This window comes from Caretta caretta, chromosome 1 (assembly GCF_965140235.1).
Source record: "Caretta caretta isolate rCarCar2 chromosome 1, rCarCar1.hap1, whole genome shotgun sequence".
In the NCBI taxonomy this organism is placed as follows: domain Eukaryota; kingdom Metazoa; phylum Chordata; order Testudines; family Cheloniidae; genus Caretta; species Caretta caretta.
Window position 1 is genome coordinate 254,992,915 of NC_134206.1, and position 21,033 is coordinate 255,013,947.

The 21,033-nt window shown below is 40.6% G+C and overlaps 1 protein-coding gene across 6 annotated transcripts in view; it reads left to right on the forward strand.

The window, feature by feature from the left end:
• The window catches only part of POLR3B (RNA polymerase III subunit B), a 124,506-nt gene that overhangs the window by 38,362 nt on the left and 65,111 nt on the right, over positions 1-21,033 (forward strand). For all 6 annotated transcript variants that reach the window (XR_012666112.1, XR_012666114.1, XM_048832189.2 and 3 more), the window contains exons 13-16: positions 8,637-8,798; positions 14,769-14,969; positions 17,568-17,730; positions 20,227-20,380. Coding sequence is in view for 4 of the 6 variants with exons in the window: in XM_048832189.2 (XP_048688146.1) it covers positions 8,637-8,798; positions 14,769-14,969; positions 17,568-17,730; positions 20,227-20,380 (680 nt within the window). In the remaining 2 variants the exon portion in view is untranslated. The remainder of the gene's footprint in view (positions 1-8,636; positions 8,799-14,768; positions 14,970-17,567; positions 17,731-20,226; positions 20,381-21,033) is intronic.

Consider the following 21,033-nt stretch of genomic DNA (forward strand, 5'->3'; position numbering starts at 1 on the left):
GGCAATGTATAGTAGTTTATTTCATCATGGATAGCTGTGCAGTGATTGCGTATATTTGTACCATTTGATTTAATGGTTCTAGTTCCCTTGGGATTTCCTAAATGATCCTTGGAAGCTGAGCATTTGACTCCCCTTTCCTCTTTCCCCCACCCCAACACATGTTAACAGCATAAACTTGATTTACCTGTACTTGGGGACTAAAACAATTAAAATAAAGCATAGGATGAGATTTCACTTTTTCTTTAAGTATGTTTTAAAATGTTTACAATGAGCAGAAGTTTGTGTAACTAAACGGGCTGAGATTTTTAAAATGCTAAATTTGTGTTTCTGGAATAAAAATCCTGTTGCTTAAAGATTTGAATTAAAAAAGAGCATTCCCGTGTGAAGAGGAAAACATAGCGGTCTAAACAATGTAAAGACATAAAAGGCATTGTGTTTATAAAAATGTGTGAAAACAATAGCTACTAATTTCATACCCCATGGGACAAGGGAGTATGAAATGTGCTTTAGCTTTAGATAACAGAGTTGTATCCACGAGCCAAGCTGGTTTACAGAGCTTTCTCTTAGTCTTTCTGCCACTAGAGGCTTGGTAGGCCAGGTGCCAGCAGAGGTGTTAGCAAAACCTACTGATTTCAGGCTTAATCTTTTCACCTACCTTTTCTCTTTCCTTAATGTGTTCATTATTTGCTGAGCATTACTCTGTTCTTTGTCCTCAATTTTTTTTGTTTCTAATGCAGCTAGCTTTGTATGGGTGAGATATGGAACAGCACCAAAATCCGGCACCCTGGAAAGCAAGGGATTTCTACCCTGTGACAAAAGAATACCGCCTTGACTTCAGAGATTGCCTAATCCCAGCTGTTCTGATAATATAATTAAGGCTGCCTAATGTCTTTAATTTTGCAACCAGTTTGTGTGAAAAGGAGAATTTGGCATTCTAAAGGCTTAAACACTAAATAACAATCTCAAGGCGCCTAATTAGAATTCTCTGACATTAAGCTAATTGGTGAAACTGTATTTCAGCAGCTTAACTTCTTTATTAATTTTTTTTCTTAGGATTTTCAATCAATTGATGAGCTGTCAGTATTTTTTTCTTAAATATAATTTGCTCTTTAGTGCTCCTGTCTTAAGCTGGCTGAAAGGCCTTGGACTAGCTCTGAAATGTATTGAATATTATCACTGGCATTCCATCCCTTTTCTTTTAATCACTTACTCTTGACCTAAATAATGTGGTTTATTGTGAGACTTTGTTTTGCAGATATTCACTGCTCTTACAGAGAGGCTGTGAAAGTACAAAAATTAGCAAAGTGTGTAAGACTTTCAGGCTGGAAAATGTAAAGTCGGTGTACTTAGGATATAACTTTTTACCTCAAAGAAAAAGAGATTTGGTTTGTGTTCATATTCACTACAGTTCCTGGCACTGGAAGATTTTAGTGGAATTGTAGTGTTTATTTTTAAATCAGCAGGTTCAGTGCAGAAAATATTTTTCTAGTTGGCTAATTAAAACATTCTGTTTTTACTGGACATTCATTTTAAGGTATGATCAAAAGCGAATTTACATCAATGGAAATACTCTTGACTTCAGTGGATGCTGGCTCAAGCCCCTTGATCATTAGAATTGTCAGGGGGACAAACTGCAAAACTGTTTCCCTCTCACTCACGCTTCATTCTCAGTAAAGGGGTATAACTTTGAAGACTCCAGTTAAGTTTTCCTCCCTAAGAGTGTATGGTCTGTATGACTTTTAAAATTAAGTAGAATGATTTTGAGCCAAAAAGGAACTGTTGTTATGGAAGCACCAGCTGTGGCTCCATAGTCAAGGTGTGAGTTTTGCACTAAAGCCTGGTCTACACTGGGGTTTAGGTCAATGTGCCTATGGCGCTCAAGGGTATGAAAAACTCCGACCCCGGAGAGCTGTAACTATGCAAACCTAAACCCCTGGTGTAGATGCAGCTTCGTCAATGGAAGAATATTTCCATTCACCTAGCTACCGCAGCTCAGGGAGGCAGAGTTACTACAGTGACAGAAACTCACGATAGTAACAGAAGGAGTTTATCTGTGGCATGCCATGGGGTTACAAGAGCATAGCTATGGTGCCATTGCCAAGCTGCTGTAGCCCCCACAGTGTGTGGACAAGCCCTTAAAGCAGAGATTCAAACTTTTTCTTATGTATTTAAAAAAATATATAGTGTATCCTTCCCAAAATGATAGCACTTATTCTTTTGGATATAGAATGAATTTTGTGGGAAATTGTAAGTAAATCTGTTAATTAGTTAAAATAAATAAAAAGTGAGCCCTTTAAGAAATTTTGCACCCAGTGTCAAAATGGGTTTTTTTGGTCCCAGTTCTCATAACAGAATAATGCAGAGGCTTCATACAGCCTCTGTAGTGATACTGTGTGGAAGTGGAAAGGGGAAGAGGAAGGAAAAAAACCTAATGACTTTAAAAATTAAACTGTTCTGGAACCACAAACACTAAAATGTCCTTATCTAGGTTATTGCATGATTTCCCCGCAGAGTTAAGGTTGTTTAGAAGCCTCCAGAGGGGTTTAAGAGATAATATTTATCCAGCAGACCACTTTGTCAAGAGTTTAGTATGGTTTTACTTTTTTTTTATATATATATCCTCTGCTGTTGATAGGATAACATCTAGCTGCCTTCTGTAAATTACCAAGCTAATTGCACCTTTGTCCTGTCCTGGTCTCTTTGAATGCATCCCTTCTGCCCCTGCCCACCTCCCCCACCCCTGATCTCAGGCCTTGAGCTGTCTGCTTTCTCGAGGTAGAATCACAGGATTCTCACACTGTCAGATGGTGTTGGGCTATAGTCCCCTGGTGCTAACCGTGATTACCTCAGCAGGTCCAATTTAGATTCAGTACCTGCAATTTTCTTCTTTCCGGGAGCTATGACCAGTGGTGTCCAGTGACCAGACAGCCATCTTAAAACAAGGTATTGTCTGTTTAGAGCCAAAGCATTTCAGAGAAAAAAGATCTTAAAACGATAAACATGCTATATGCATCTCTAGCCTACCAGAAGTCTCTTCCCCTTCCACAAGGGGAAACTGGTAGGTCTAAACTTGTTACAGACATCCCAAGACCTTTAGGGTCTGGATGGCAGTCTGTTCCCTAAACTCATAACCCAGTTCAGCATCTTTGCTTCAGGAAGTGTCTCTCTAAATCCTGCTCAGGTTTTTAATTGCCACCCACCTTGTCCCTACAGGGACCAAAGTCATTTTTACCTGTTTATAGCCCTTTGATCTGTTAACTCCCAGCTCTGGCAGAACAAGTCTTGCAACTTCATTGGATATAGGATGTAGGATCCTTTAACTAAGAGCTTTCCTGTTGTCTTTCAAGTGTGTGCTGGGATGTTTTAATCTGGGAGCTACTGTCTTCCTGGTGTCAGCCCTCATGCAGTTAAAGCAATATAGGTATATAATAAACATTCCACTAAACCAGTGGTTCTCAAACGGTGGGTCAGGACCCCATTTTAATGGGGTGACCAGGGCTGGCTTAGACTTGCTGGGGCTGAAGTTGAAACCCAAGCCCCACCACCTGGGGCTAAAGCTGAAGCCTGACAGGTTCAGCCCGGGGCATCAAGACTCATGTTACAGGCCCCATGCCTGGAACTGAAGCCCTTGGGCTTCAGCTTTGGTCCACCCCACCCAGGTCAGTGGGGCTTGGGCTTTGGCCTGCCCACCCCAGGGGTGGGGCTCGGGCGTGCTTGGGCATTTGTCTCCCTCCTGGGGTCGTGTAGTAATTTTTGCTGTCAGAAGGGGTCGCGGTGCAATGAAGTTTGAGAACCCCCACGGTAAACCAATGTAGTGCCACTCTCTGTCTCAATAGCTAGGTCATATGTCATAATTTTATGAATGCTGCACAGCTGCTCCATGTTGGCCATGCCCTGTCTACTGGCTTTGTCTTCATACAAGTCATGTTGATTTACGGATGACCCATAATGAATGAAGTGTGAGGGAAGGTGGCTAAAGCACTCTTGGCAAGAATCTCACGATGACTCTGTTTTTTTTTTTAAAACCTGTGATATGGTGGCTGTGCAGGATACACAAATTTTGGTCTCGGCCCTAGCATCCACAAAATCTCAGTCAGCAAATTTGCTTGCAGTCGTCACCAGTTTAGTTAATCCAAGCTGCCTTCGCTCAGGTGGAATAATGCCCCTTCCATTGTGAGGAAATTTTTATTACTTTTATGCATCAGATGGATCTGAGCTGAGTTGTTTGCTTCTCTGGATGCAGGATAAGATGTGGAGTGAACAAAAACAGTCTTCTCTGATTTGAGTTTAGGCCAGAAATGTTTGCTGAGATATTGGGGGTGTTGGGGTCCTTTTTGTATCCCTCTCTAAAGCTCATCAGAAAACACTTTTTGTTTTCTGTGGGAAATTTTGACTTTTCATTGAAAAACCGAATGTTTTCCCAGCCGAAAGACACATCTCATACAAAATTTCATTTAGTGAAAGACCCAATTTTGCATCAAAACAGTTTTGACAAATAACTGTCAGCAGCCCTGTCCGTATCCCTTTCTGACTGGGGAAGGCAATGGCGAAGAACTGACTCTACTGCTGGTAGGTTCGGCGCTTCCCTCGGGGAGTACACATTGCCTGCCTCTCTAAATGTATAAATAAATAAGTAGTACTCAGGGTTGCTTGAACAAGCTGCAAGTGATGATGGCCCGTCTCAGGGTGCCGCTAGGAGGGCCTGATAGGGCCATATGGTAACAAAGGCATGTTGTTGGTAAGAGGGTATCATGTCATAAACAAGAGTAGTGCCTATACAAATTGCATTACTGGGAAAAGTTAACACGCCTTTCCATGGATAAGAATTTTCAGCCACACCCTTTCCAGACTATGTCTGACCCTCTGTAAGCAAGTACACAGAAAAGAGTTACAAATCCTAGCAAGACCCCTGTTTTTCTCAGGACTGCAGATGAAGTAGTTTGGATGATCTCAGAAGGTAATATCATAAGCATTCCTCCACTGCAGAGAACACACTTGCCGGGTCTACAGGGCAAGACATAGAGATGTTTCTTTAGCCTATGGTGTTCAGAATTTATCTCCCTAGGCGTAAGTCTGCACTGCAGTAAAAAACCCATGGCACCGAGTCTCAAAGCCCAGGTCAGCTGACTTGGACTCACAGACCTCTGGCTACAGGGCTGTAAAACTACAGTGTAGATGCTCGTGCTGGAACCTAGGCTCAAGACTCCTCACCGTGTGGGATCTCAGAGCACGGGCTCTAGCCTGAGCCTGCTAATCTGCACTAGTTGTATAGCCCAGCTGCCTGAGCCCCACAAGCCTGAGTCAGCTGACCCAAGCCAGCTGTGGCCATGCCTCAGGTCTTTGATTGCAGTGTAGACCAGGGGTTCTCAAACTTCATTACATTGCAACCCCCTTCTGACAACCAATATTGCTACATGGCCCCAAGAGGGAGGACTGAATCCTGAGCCTGTCTGAGCCCTGCCGCCCCAGGCAGGGGGGCCAGAGCCCCAACCATTCTTGGGGGTGGGGGAACCAAGGGCTTCAGTCCTGTAACCTGAGGGCCCCCCCACACACACACACACTCAGCGCTGAAGCCCTTGGGCTTCAGCGCTGGACGGTAGGGCTCGGGCTTTGGCCCTGGGCCCCAGCAAGGCTAATACCAGCCTTTGGCGACCCCATTAAAACAGGGTCCCGACCCACAGTTAGAGAACTGCTGTTGTAGACATACCCTCTGAGACCTTTTGTATATGGTGACCAAGATGGGAGGAAGACCTCTTCCCTAAAACACACAATCAAATAGAGAAATTGGATATTCAAAAGGAAGGTTTAAGTAAATACTTCACATGTGTATATTGAAACTCAGTAGTAAAGGGGAAAGAGTGACTGCTAAGAGATGTAGTTGTACGGTGATGTAGGAACCTTAACTTTATTTACTACTTCATGTTATTTAAATTTCCGACCTTAGGTGCTAAGTTTAAATCTAAGTGATTTTGCATTTAACATATAGAATTATTTATTTAGTATTATTGGCTTACATAATGCTTTATAGATATAAGAAAATGTTCTCCCTGCCCTGAAGAGTTTAGTTTAGGGTGCCCAATCCTGCTGTCTTTAAAGCCTGGTGGGAGTCTTGCCCTGTATTTCAATGGGAGAAGGCATAGGGTTAAGCATTAGGATCTCACAGGATCCTAAAACTTGTAACAAGCTTGTCCTCAGCTGCTTGAGTTGTGCTTTGGGAGAACTCAGCTGATTCAAGAAAATCACTTTTAATTGGAAACAAAAAAATAAATAAAATTCACATTGATTCCAAAGAGAGAGAGATTTTATTAAATGTCCTGGTACTCCTGAAGCACAGCCGTATTCAAATCACTCAGGCTGCTGTTGTGAAAGCTACTAGTCTTTGGACTCCTCGTTGAAATGATAACCTGTAAGTTAGACCACCTCATAGTTGTGAATTCAAATGACTTTCTGAAGTTTTCATGCTTCTATTTTTTTGTGTGATTCATCTAAGATGTCAGCAAAATGGAGGTCTGACAATGTTGATTTCAGATGTTATGATTTCCAGAGGCTTTTGACTGTGCAGAGATCATTTGCTTTGGGCAGCCTAGCTGGAGCATGTTGGTGGAAAGATGGCAGATGAGAATGGGTGGCCCTTCTTGTTGGGAGAGAAGTGAGTGACTGGCTCTGTGCTTGCAAGGGAGGAGACAGTGACATTATGTGCAGTTCAGAGGTGACAGTTATAATTCAGTTTCATTCTTCACACACAGAAATTAAATTATGCAGTAGACTCCAGAATGTCTTAGCTGTGCTTGCTGATTACCCAGTTTATTCAACACTACAATGCTTTGTATGCTGGGAACTACCATTTTTGGCATTCAGTAGCTAGTGCATTTTTAGTCTTTCTGACATTCGAGTTGCTGTAAAACAGAATCTCAGAATAGGATTGTCAAGTTTTAGAATTTATACTGCTTGTTTGAAAAACTAATCATTGTAAACATTGACAGTGCATCATTTAATGCAAATTTAAGTATTTTGGGAAAGCACTAGTGTTTACTGGAGGAGGTTGGGAAAGCTGTGAAAACAATCAAATAGCAGAGCAAAAAAAAAAAAAAAAAAAACCCTTTAGAGCATCTCCATAACAGACAAAAGGCAGAAGAAATCACTGTATAATGTTAAAATACGTGGAGAGCATATATGAAGAAGAGGAGGGGTTTTGGAACCAATAAATAGCAGCAGTGTTGAATAGTTACTTTTATACCATGGCATTTTATCCCAATCCCCTTTGTAGGTAACTCGTGTACCCACCTGTAGGCTCTTCATTTTAGTGATTATATCTTTCTGTGGGTGGACAGGGTTTGGCACATTGCAGGAGCTACTTGAATATAGACAATAAATATGAAATTAGACGGAGACTTGCATAAATTGCGGATCAGTTGACCATGGCTGCAAGGCTAGGTAGCTTACAGAATAACAGGAGGTTAGATGTACATCAGAGTACCAATCTTGATCATCTCAGATCTACCCTGTCAGAAATGGGGGAAAGGAGTTTCAGCTGCAGCCAGAGGGGAAGCAGGCAGTTCCTGGCAGCTGGCCTGGAGTCACTGAAAGGAAAGAGCTTGTCCCAACTCTTTTCTGCAATAGTTGTGGTAACTGTCTGCTGCCCCTCCCTGCCTCAGTCTGACCATGCCACCCCCAAAATTTATATTGTTAGGGTTCTTTCTAAAAGTGCTCCACGCAACAGCATCGTTCTTCCCTGCTCCCGAGGCATCCTTCGGAGGGAGGGAGAGGGGAGGAAAAAGGCCCTGCTGTTTGTACAAGTAGAATCCCTAAGAGGGTCTTTTTTTTTTTTTTTTCTTCCCCACCCTCTCTGAGGATGCCTGCTTGTGCAGCGGAGTCTGGGGCTGAATGTTAAGGCAGTCAAATTTCTGTATAGCCATAGTTTTAAATCTTGAAAAGTAGTTGTCAGGTGATCAGGAGAATCACACCTTAGTGGTGAAAAGAAAAGGAGTACTTGTGGCACCTTAGAGACTAACCAATTTATTTGAGCATGAGCTTTCGTGAGCTACAGCTCACTTCATCGGATGCATACCGTGGAAACTGCAGCAGACTTTATATACACACAGAGAATATGAAACAATACCTCCTCCCACCCCACTGTCCTGCTGGTAATAGCTTATCTAAAGTGATCATCAAGTTGGGCCATTTCCAGCACAAATCCAGGTTTTCTCACCCTCCACCCCCCCACACACACAAATTCACTCTCCTGCTGGTAATAGCCCATCCAAAGTGACAACTCTCTACACAATGTGGTTGATCAAATGAGATACAATGTCACCAGGTTGAAAAAGGATTTTAATCAATAAATGGCTAGTGCAGCCTCAGAATTTTGAAAAGAGAAGTATGGTGAAGGAGAAAGCCTCAGATAAATAAAAAAAAGAGTAGGTGTTCTGGGCCATTTGTAGATTTGAAATTCTTTCTAATCTGGTCTTCTGTTTGCCTTCTCACCAAAAAGTTAGGTACTGAATATACAGTTTTTATTTCTTTTAGTAAGATGACATTAGTAAGCATTGGTGACCTAAAATGCATCACTTTTGGTCTGTCAAAAGAAGAAAAGTCACCCACTATTCACTCTAAATCCAGTTGTTTTGTGTTTGCAGCTTCTTTCCCTTCTCTTTGAAGATTTGTTCAAAAAATTTAACTCTGAAATGAAGAAGATTGCTGATCAGGTCATTCCAAAGCAGAGAGCAGCCCAGTTTGATGTAGTGAAGCATATGCGTCAAGATCAGATCACCAATGGCATGGTAAATGCCATCTCTACTGTAAGTGCTATGTTTTATTGCTGCTTGGTGGGGTTTCTCATCAGCCTGAAAGGGGGGTGGTGGCTGAGATGAATGGGGTGAGTTATTTTTGTCCTGGTGGTGCCAGTATCTTTGATCATGAAAACAAAGCTATTAATATTCTTTATAGATTCAAGTGATAAAACTCTCATGAATAAAGCTCGAAGAACTCACTAAGAGGGAGATAATGATCAACATAATGCATTTATATCAATGTATACTACTTTGAAGTCCTACTGAAATAACAGTGAGAACTAAGACATTTTAAATTGTCAAAAAAATATTTTGTTTACATCAGTGATTCATGGTGAGTACTTGGCACCTAGATTTATCTGATGTCAAACTGCAATATTTGTGATGGAGCTGGTTGAAAAACGCAGAAAAAACTTTGACATTTTTTTGCAAAAAAAATGTCAGTCAGTTTCAAATACTCATCTTTTCAACCAGCTCTAGTTTGTAAATTGAGTAAAACAGAGGATCAGCTATAGATCTGGATCTTTTAAAGGGACCATGCTTCTTTTTGTTCACAGGTGTTTGCAATTAAGAGTAATGATGCAGTCTACTGGTTGTACCAGGGGACTAGGACTTCTGTGTTCTCTTTCTGTCTGACACCGACTTATCATGTAACACTGGGCAAACTGCTAGGTGCTTTTAAAATACTATTTGTCCAACAACTAAAGAATTAATTTTCAGTGTGTACATGTGGGTTACTCTGGAGCCCATGTATCTGTTTCCTGTTGGCTAAAAGGACCTGGGGTCAGAGGTGAACCTTGTTCAGATGTACAACTCAGAAGTTCTGAACAGTTTAGAGTTGCATAGGAGAACTGATGAAGGCTGGTAACAGGATCAATTTTATAAACTTCTTAGGGTGTTTTGATCTCTAGTTTCGTGCTGTTTTCCATCTCAACAAAATCCAAGTGGGTACTTTTTATTTTTGCCAAAGCATAATGATGCAACTCCAGATCTGAACCTCAGTTTACTCAACTGTAAAATGAGGTTGCTATGAGGCACACTGAGATTTAGCTAACTGTAGTGAAGCATTTGAAATTCTCGAACTAACTAATTCTGTTTTTTAAAATAGATTAACTCATAGTAGTCCACAGTTAACAATTAAAAAATAAATTTCAATACCTATTGCACAATCTTTGAAAGTCTTGATCTTTTTTTTCTGCTTAGAATCAGGTTGAGTTTTTCTTCAGTTTTAAAAACAAAATTGGCACTACAAATCACATGCAAAAACATCTTAGTCTGTAACTAGCAGATTCCAATTATAAAGCTCATCTTGTATTTAATTTTGAGTGTACCAAATATAGTTAAATCTTATAATGCAAATAACTAAAAAAGACTCACAGATCTGTCTTCTAAATCCTAGTGGCTTCTTCTAGCAGATGCCAGTTTTTGCATTTGGGCTGACAGAGATAAATCTGCCAACTATTCAGTATATACTATAAATTCTTCCTCCTTCCACTGTCTTAAGACTTTTTTTTTTCCACTACCACACAAGCAATTAAAAGCCATCTGCTCTGAACCATTGAAAATAATTTCCCAGGAATAATGCTCAATGTATACTCTTCAGGAAACTAAACAAGTTCTGTTTCCAAGACTGGTGTTATAGTAGAACAAATCTCACCAGAAAGTTTTTAAGGATAGTCCCTGAGAACATGGAATAGCTCAGCAGATTCGTAATTACACCCACAGCATGTAGAAGAAGCCATAGCATTCCTGCTCAGGCCATCTATGTGGTGTTCAATGATGCTTACTACAGACTTTATATTTTGTTTCCCAAAAGTAAAAGAGGGAGTGGGGGAGTAAGTGGAACATGCAATAATTTTACAGGCTTAACATATTTCTATGTCTGTGTTTGCAAGCTGTTGGGACAATTAAAAAATATGTCTTAACCAGGAGTCTCTTTACTCTGAAAGACCATACTTTTCCTATTTGTTACAAGAATGTTATTGCTGTACTGTTTCATCTACATTTACACACTGTCACCTGCCACTCATTTTTCTGGACAGTGTTAGGTTTGCATAGTTTCTAAAGGTCCATGCGACTCCTCAAACTAGCCTGCTTCTCCTTCATCTAAGTGTCTGCCGAGAGAATTATTCTTCTCCAGCTCAGGTGAGGATGAAGAGCAAGAATACACAGAGCGGGCTATCAAGATGAGATCCTGGAGAAGAACAAGTAGTGACTGGATTAATCAGAGTGACCAGAATCTGAGGTTGAGTCAATGGGACTCTTCTTCCTCTCTGTCATAGAAAGAGTGAGGAAGAAATGCATGCATTCTAAATGGCCAAAGGCTTAAGGAAGCCAAAAGGTGGAACATATGCAGTCACCCTTTCCTCAGTAAGGTTTTGCTCCTCAAACAGCTCATTTGTTGAGGAGAGGGTGTTTTCTGAATAAGAATCTGCTAAAGATACACAGGAGTATTTCTTCCTGCCTGAGATGTTCAAGTCTGTGACACACAGGGTAAACTGAGATTGAGGAGTTGAATCCTGTAGCCACAATGTGGCTTCTGTATTGCCCAAAGTACCATGCCATGCCATTCATGTCTCTCTGGAAAACCTCATTCAGAGACTAGGAGCATCTAGAAAAGGATTGCCTAGTAGCAATACGGCAAGTTCCGTGCACGTCGGAAGGAAAATGTTGCTCCTTTTTTCTACTCAAAGTAGACGTAGGAGTGGTGGCCCACATCCAAAACTTCACTCCTGATGAAGGAGGATTTCCTCCACAAGACCTTATGGATTTAAGATTGTGCCCCACTTCAAGCTTCATCAGTTTCCACATGCTTCTCCAGGGCAGCCATTGCCTAAATTAAGGAACTGAACTAAGGTCCCAAAAGACAAAATAATCTACTGTCTGATCACCAAGTGTCCTGACCATGTCCTTCATCACAGCCAGGACAATAGCTTTGCACTTCGGAGATATGTAGGCAAAGTAGCCACAAGGTTTGGCTCAATCTGCTGGACAGTGAGAAAATGAATAACATTGTAACAACTCTAACTTTAAGAAGCCCAACAAACCACACACTGAAATGATTTCAGGGAACTAGGTCCTAAACTAAGTAAAGAATTTCTTTTGCTAGCATCTACTGAAAGAGTTCCCCAGAAAGGACACATGTTTCAACAGAGGGCAATCCTGAGGAAGATACAGCAGAGAAGGATATGTATGCCATATTTCCAACCAGCTAGTCCTATAGCAGACTGCGTGATGACAGCCAGGGTAAACAGACCTACCTAATTAGTGGTGGAATCTTTCTTTTCAAAATGGAATGGAACATGCTATATCCAACAAGTGGATTCTGGAAACTCCCCGCAGAGATTATGTCCCGGAACTTATGTTGAATTTAACAACAGTTTCATATAGTCTCCCAAATCCATAAACTTGCAGAAATGCTGCAATCTGTTCTGTGCCACAGAATATCTAATGTCAGTAGAGATGTTGGAGTCTGTCCAACAGGGGAACAAAGCAGGCTCTTGGTAATCTATCTTTGTTGTCCCCAAGAAATCAGAGCAATATTGGGCTTGAAGTTCCTTAGCAAAATATTAAGTATTTGAAGTTCCATAAAGACATTCCATTCCATAGCTGCAGTAATCCCGAGGATATCATGATGTTGATAGACTTGACAAAGCCTATATGAAAATCACAGTTGAGATTCCTCTGCTTCTATTATGACAGAACATATCAACACAAGACATGTCTGATTGGACTCTTTTCTGCCTGCAGAGGGTTTAAGAAAGCGTAGACCTCTATGCCGTTGGTATCTATTTTGACCTATCTGGGATAACATTCTCATCAAGCCAAATGCAGGAGGGACTTGGAGCTGATTATGGAGACCAAGATAAAACTTCTGTTAATTCACCGGTTCTTAGTCAGCTGCAAGGAAAATGTGGTCACAGTTAAAATTCACCAGCAAGTACTGTTATACATCAACAAAGACAACACATTTCTTCCCTAGGAAGAATTCTTGGAGGCCAAGAGATCTAGTGAGTCAAAAACAGATGACAAAGGAATCAACTGTACATAATCTGCTCAGACTATGAAGTGTGGGTGTCTTGTCCCCATAGATCTTTCCAAGTCCTGTTTGACACCATTGCAAAAATTCATGCTGGATCACTGGGTCCCTTCCCACTCAAACATGAACAAGAATTTCTCCCTACTTGAGGGTATGACTACACATCAACTGGGAGATGTAATTCCCAGCTCAGGTAGACATACATACGCTAGCTCAGCTCGAGCTAGTGCCTATAAATAGCAGTGTGGCAGGGGTTGGACAGGATAGTACTCTGGCAGTGAGTCCAAGCCACTGTCCATGCTGTTGTGGACACACTATTTTTAGTGTGCTAGCTCTACCCAAGCTGAGACTCTCACCTCCCAGCTGTTGTGTAGACATACCCTAACAGACTGAAAAGAAGTGGAAATGCAACAAGTATGTGGTGATTCAGGAAAGAGCAGTTAGCCCAATGCAGGACAGCAGTTGCCACTGATGCCAACCTGACCCAAGCTGTTCAATCTAAGTGTGGTAGTCACAACCAGAGGGAAGTGTATCGGCTAGCTCAAACTCTATTTGATGTTTGCTTCCAGCGACATCCCTCTCTGAGGTATTACAAGTGGTACTCTTGCCAGAGATTAAGAAATTGGTCTGTTTTACCTGAGAGAGATTGCATGTTTTGTAGTCCTGACCTATCCTAATTCTGGGGTAATTTTTGGCAGAGCTAGCTCAGGCTGTAAATTTAGATCATTGGTCTCTTCAGACAAAAGTAACTTGCACATAGTTGAATTAGTGGTACAGTGTTTTTTCTACATAGTTCTAGCAAAGGTCACCATAATTTCAAAATTAAAAACTGAGACGCTTCCGTGGTGTGTTGGGTTGGGGTTTTTGTTTTTTTTTTCCTTCTTTTTTTAAGTGTTTAAAAGACTCCTATAAAGGAAAAAAGTACGCTTCTTTTTTAAAAAAAAAATGTCCTGATGTTGTTGTCAGCTTCCGACTTGACAGCAACATGTGCATATTTGCCAAGGTGGAGGATTTCTTTCCTGCCCCCCGCTCCCCCCCCCCCCCAGTATCTTAGTGTTCTGAATGAGTTTATCATATGACATGGAACAAGGGTTTAATATTCAGTCGAACAAAAGAACAGCTTTGATGGTGTCTACGCCCATTTGACTTTCCTCTTCAATCCAAGCACTCAGTCACACTGAATGTTCATTCTCCTGGAATGTTCCTGGTAAACACAGAACAAATTCTGTTTGGTACAATGTCACAGTTCCACAGGATCAGTGCTACGCCCCCAGTTTTGGAACAGTCTCTAGGACATTGGTGAACAACCTGTGCCCTGCAGACCACACACAACCCATCAGGGTAATCCGCTGGCGGGCTGCGAGACGGTTTGTTTACATTGTCCGTCCGCAGCTCCCAGTGGCCACAGTTCGCTGTTCCCGGCCAATGGGAGCTGTGGGGATATACTATGCAATTTAGAACCCAACCTGGGGAATATTTTTAGATGCAAATAAGGAAGTAGAAGGTTGTTTATAAAATGCACAGCATCTTCAATGCAGAGATTCTCAACTGGTTTGTCAGAAATACTCTAAAACAGTGATACTGAGAGGGAGGCTCAAGAGCTGCAAGTGGCTCTTTGCAGCACATGATGGTAAAACACTGTGTGATTTTAATTATTAACCAATCAGGGTGCTTTTACTCTGTTATTAACCAATTATAGTTGATAAAATAATAATACTGGGTCAGTTATTTTGCTGTGAGAATAATATATATACATAAAAATAGTAAATAAAACAATGAATTCCTACTCCTGTGGCTCTTTTGAATAATGTTGATCGCTAATTTTGCTCCTGAACCACTGAGATCTGAGTATCACTACCCTAAAAGAAATATGAGTGGTCAGGATAAGGGGTAAATGATGGTAGCATTTTGACAGCATACATGTTTTCTTTGCTCTGTAGGGAAATTGGTCACTGAAAAGGTTCAAAATGGACCGCCAAGGTGTGACACAGGTATTGTCCCGCTTGTCTTATATATCAGCTCTGGGAATGATGACAAGAATCTCTTCTCAGTTTGAAAAGACAAGAAAAGTGAGTGGCCCCCGATCTCTTCAGCCATCTCAGTGGGGTATGCTTTGCCCATCAGACACTCCTGAAGGAGAGGTAAGGAACTTGCGTTTTATTTCCCTCACTTTTCCCCTCACCCCCAAAACCTAGGGTGGCAGGCATAGTTTCTTTTGAACCAGACAGTCCTTTATCAGAGGATCAGCTTTGCTGACAATGTTATAGGGAAGAGAAATTGTCCTTCATTACCCTGAAGGGCTGACTCCACAACTCACGTGAAGCTCCCAATAGCACCACAAGTTCTCTTAACCCTCCTGTGAGATCAGCACTTAATTCATTGTTTTATCTACTTTGCCCTATTCTAGGATCTTTTGCAGTCTTTGGCTGATGCTTGACGTTCAGATTCTTGCTATACTGCTCTACTTCTTCCCCATCCACAAAGTCATCTCCATTCTTTCCTTCTTCCCAATACTCTCACCCTCTCTGTTCCCCAAGGTCTATCCCCTTTCTTTCCCACAGTGGAGGAGGGGCTGGTGCTTTTGCTTCTGGAGTGGGGGACAGATAGCTGAGTTTCCCCTTTCCCAGTGCTTTCCATGCTTATCTGAGCCCCTCTCCCAGCTCCTGCTGCAGGGGGCAAGGGAACACTGAGTTCCCAGCTTGCAAAGCCTCAGCTTCCTGCTTACCTAACAGCCTAGATTTGGCAGGCTACCCCTGGGAGATTGGTAACTTTTTTCCTTTTAAAATTCACAAGTTGGAGCTGCAAGTAAGCACCAATCCTCACCTATGCCGCGGACTTTCTGTGAGACCTGGAGCAAGTCATTGACTGTTTCTGTGTGTTGGTTCCCAGTCTGTAAAATGGGAATAATTATTTGTTTTACCTCTTTAGATGTTAAGCTCTGTGGAGCAGGGACTGTTTCTATGTGTGTATAGCACATTGCACAATGGAGCTCTGGATCTTGGCTGCTACCTCTAAGTACCACTGTCATAATTTAAAAAAAAAAAAATGGTGGAAGGGGGCATGTTCAGAGACACTATTGTCTATCCCTCCAGTTCAAGTGAAGAGCTAAGGTACATGGGGATTTGCCATCTGATTCCCAACGCAGTCTTCTCTAATTGCACTCCCCATTCCTTGTTATGACAGACGTCGTTTTGGCTGAGGTGAACTGGATGGGACTCTGTATGGAGCTCTTCATCTGGATTTGCAACAGAATGATATCAGGCACCGCCTTCTCTCTGGAAGCTCATCTTGCTCCCTCTACCAGCCAGGGCTGAAGGGTCCAAAGAGTCTTAAACTCTTATTCCTTTATACTGTAAATGAATGTGTCTTACTACTGTGAGATTGCCATGTCAGCCTGAGCCTTAGACTTTCAGAGAAGAGGTTATTGTAAATAATTTGTGAATATTACAGAAACTGCTGTAGTTAATGAAGAAAATTTTCTTCAAATTCGTAATGCAACAAAAATCATAAAACTGTCTCACCGAACAATTGACACTGGGAGTGAATTTGTTCTGATACAATGCTTGATGGGAGCCCTGGACTTTCCAGCACTAGGAGATAAGCAAGATGAACCATTTGCATTAAATGGATGAAGTGATTTGCTGAAATGTCCAAGTGTTACATAATTTAATATGTTTATTTTCTTAAAGCTTACTTTACGGCATATGGGATGGCTGATTCCTTCATATGGACAAAACCGCTTTTGTTATGATTCCTTTAAAAGCTGCCATTTTAGTGCCGTACTTTTTTTTGTATTGATTAGAATGAATAATATAAACATACATTTGGCATCCTAACAAGTTATTGTCACATTGGTTAATTCTAATTTTACCAGTGAAACTCTAATCTTAAGTCATAAAAATAGCCTTACATACATATAGATAAAAGAATGGATGGATTTTCAGCTTGGAGACTAGCCTACTAAAGGCGCATATTACATATTTTCAAATTCTTTAATGATGCGGAGTCATTTTTCTATTGTATTTCTTTAAATGATGCATTATTCTATTTCAGAGTAACTTTTACATGGAGAGATAAATGAGATCTATTTTATACCTTACAAGTTTAGAACCTTTTTAAAAAATAAAATTTGATCTCAATAGGAATTAAAATAGTTGCACATATCTTGTATTCTACATAATTTAACACTACTACACTGTAATAATAGTTTGAAAAATAGCTGCAGCTTTGCAGTCACACTTTTTAAATTTAAAATCTTCAATTTTGAATTCTAAAACATGGAATTTCAGTGTGATGATTAGAAGGTACTTCCTGGCTTATAAAAGAATCTGAGAAGAAAGATATTTTTTCCTAGAGGGACTTATTTTGTATCCAACCTCATTTCTATCACTTATGCTGTAATACACGTTGTACATACTTACAGAATTATATTAAAACAGGTTTCAGAGTAGCAGCCGTGTTAGTCTGTATTCGCAAAAAAAAAAGGACTTGTGGCACCTTAGAGACTAACAAATTTATTTGAGCATAAGCTTTCGTGAGCTACAGCTCACTTCATCGGATGCGTTCAGTGGCTGAATGCATCCAATGAAGTGAGCTGTAGCTCATGAAAGCTTATGCTCAAATAAATTTGTTAGTCTCTAAGGTGCCACAAGTCCTCCTTTTCTTTTTATTAAAAACAGTGCAGTTTGTAACATCAGAATATGTACTTTGGAATAACTTGTTCATATTTGGTTTTTTAGGCTTGTGGTTTGGTTAAAAACCTAGCTCTGATGACTCACATTACTACTGATATGGAAGATGGCCCAATTATTAAATTAGCCAGTAACCTTGGAGTAGAAGATGTAAACTTACTATGTGGAGAAGAACTTTCATATCCAAATGTGTTCCTTGTCTTCCTTAATGGTATGTAACTTTCCATCAGTCTTGCTCCATCTTGACACAGATAGAGGGGGCCAAATTTTAAAAACTGTCCAGCATCTTTTTTCATCATAATCAAGTGCAGATGCACTTTTTTATTTCAGGTGCAGATGTTTTGACATCTTGACTGCTCCTACAGAAAGAGTTGACAGTCCAAATGATGACATTTACTCATCTATAGTTGTTGTTTATGCCCCAAAAATTATGACCACAGTTAATTGTGGCTGCAGAATTTCTGGTACAAAATTGGAGGCTGTGTTAGGGCATCCTTAAGTATGGGCTCTTAGATGGTACCTAACAGTACTGTATGAAACATGCACACGGACACACTTTCAATTCCGTACAGATTGTGATATTGTCTGGAATGTAATGCTATGCAGGGTTTGAATTCCTAATTCTTATTTTTTTTATAGAGTTAACATTACTATCCTCTTGAAAAATATTTTTATCTTTGTTGGGGAGAACTCCCATCCTAGAATCATAGAAATGTAGGGCTGGAAGGGGGACCTAAAGAGGTCATCTAGTCAACCACCCTCACCACTCCCCACACCATCATGGATAGTTACAAAAATTCACCTCGGAGAACAGGCCAGCTTCTTTCTTTTTTGCTTATTGGATAGACATGTGTTTCAAAAAAATGTGTATATTATGCACATAAACATTATTGACTTGAAATCTGTTGTCTAAATCCTCATTTAATATCATATCAGTCTCACTGTTTGTGATACTAACAGATTAAAAGTTATGAGATAAAATTGCTCTTTGTCATCAGTAACCACTTTTTAGACATCCAGTATTTGGTCTCTTTTGGTAGCAAAAAGGCCTCATTTACATTTTGGATTCAGGGTTTAGAAGATGGAGATAAACAAAAGGTTTTTTTGTTTTTCGTACCCTGTCCCTCTCTCCAGAAAAGATTCCTCAAGAAGTAAAATGACTTCCTTTGCTTTTCTGTAGTAGTAGGGTTTTTTGTTTGTTTGTTTTTTAAAGGCTAATGAACCATGCATGTGTTACACTTCACCCAGATTATAAATGGGGTTTTATAATAGAAATGCTGACTCAACCTTTACTTTTCCTAGTTCACTGGTTCTGTGGAATATGTTTGCAATGTCTTTTGCAGAGATGAGTAACATTCCTAAAAATAGAAAATACAACATTAAGTGAAAGCAAAAGACTTTCACTATTAAATCTACAATTTTGATCTTTTCAGTACTTAAAAATTTGTCTTGCAGACCACTGACACGTGTTCGATTTGAACCAGTGACCTACAAAGAAAAAGGGGTCCCTATCCCATTACTAATCTCTAGCTATTGTTTGTTCATTTAAAAAAAATAAATAAACTACTCTGAATTCCAAGTACCTGCACCATTTCTTTTTATGTTCTATGATGATCTCAGTTCTGCTAGGTCTTTAAAAGTAAATTTTTACTCTATTGTCTGCAGAGATGACATAAAATGCTTAAGTCCATCCTTATTTAGCAAAGCAGTTAACTTGCATGCTAAAATGCTTTGCTAAATATGAATGATTTGCTGAATTGGGTCTTAAAAAGGACGTTCTAGTGCTATTGTGTGCAGTTACCTTAATGTAAATATCAGGGGGGTGGAGGGGTGTTACTTTCTTATAAGTCATCATAACTATTTCTGGGTTAGTTCCTCCCCCATACACTTGCCAAAGAGTTCTTGAGTTCGTCTTCAGAAGCTTTACCTCCCTGTACATGCAATGGTGAATTTTGTAGGCATATTGAATAGCAATTCATTAAAATGAAACTGTAATGAGCACATCATTTTTGTTCAAGATGCTGTGGAGAAATTGATAGAAATGTAGGCTATTAGTAGGGTTGGTGGACAATTTTCGAATGAAACTTTTTCAATGGAAAAGTGGATTTTTGAACAAACAAAAATTTTTGTGGAAGGTGTCTGTGTTCCTTGAAAAAAATTGCTGTTTTCTTTTTTTATTGGCGGGTCGTGGGGTTGGAGGAAAAACCTAAAACTTTCAGACAAAACCAAAATATTTTGGGGGTTTTGACTTTGAAAATGTTTTGGCTTCTTGATGAAAAATTTAAGCTTTTCATCATGTCTACCGAGCAGTGGGGAGTGAGCCTCCAAGCCCAGTTAGATAGACTCTCACTAGCTCTGCTCAAGGTAGCACACTAAAGATAGCAGGGTGGACATTGCAGCCTGGGTGGTGGTTCAGGCTAGCTGCCTGAGTCCAAACCCCCCTCCCTCTTAGAGCCAAGTTTAAATAGCTAGCCAGAGCTACTGCCCTTGCTGCAATGCCCATATTGCTATCTTTAGTGCGCTAGCTCAAGTAAGGCTAACTCGAGTCTCTCTCTATCCGGCCTGGGAGGCTCATTCCCAGCTGCAGCGTAGACTCACCTTACAGGTATTTCCTGTCACCTTTAACAAGAAGGAGCTCGACTCTGAACTGAAGAGAATTTTGAAGCATGCAAAACATAGATCATAAAATGATCGTTTTCTTGAACAGGTAACATCCTTGGTGTCATTCGCGACCATCCAAAACTAGTTCACACGTTTCGGCTAATGCGGCGAGCAGGTTATATCAATGAATTTGTTTCAATCTCCACGAATCTTGCTGACAGATGTGTCTACATTTCCTCTGATGGAGGAAGATTGTGCAGGTAAACTTCTGTGATGATTGGGGGACCAGCCAGACTGATAAGGGATTCTGTCACTGCCTGCCCTGCCCCTGTAATCTTGGGGGCCTCTGTGCTGTGCAGCAATGGCTCAGGTCTCTGAACCAGTAGCCTACCCACAGCATAAGGTCTCACCCCGTAGGTCCTTAGCAGCCTAGTTACTCCTTGCAGGATGACACCAACAGTCCTTCCAGTCCCAAGACTCCCCAAATTCGTCCTCCCATAGTTCTTAATTACCAGACACTTGAATTGTTACTCTCGAATTTGTTAATCCCAAAGGTGTGAAACGAGCCCCTCCCCCTGGATACCAGCTTACTTTGGCATACACATTCCACACCGTTTGGACACCAGAGACCTGCTTGGGGTGAAAATCAACAAAATATTTAATAGAAAAACCAGATTCAAAGATCAACTAATAAGGGAGAGCAAACATGTACAAGTAACACAGAAAATAAACATAAAGATGCAACGTCAGGCTTTATGCTTCCATATTAGACAAAAATCTCTTTTCTAATATAAATTGCTTATTGCCTTAACTGTTTCTCACCATACCCCCTAGCTATAGGAAGGATCCAGTTTTCATGGACAGCTTCCCGCCTCAAGACTGCCCCCCAAATTCTGAATTAAAAACTTCAGTC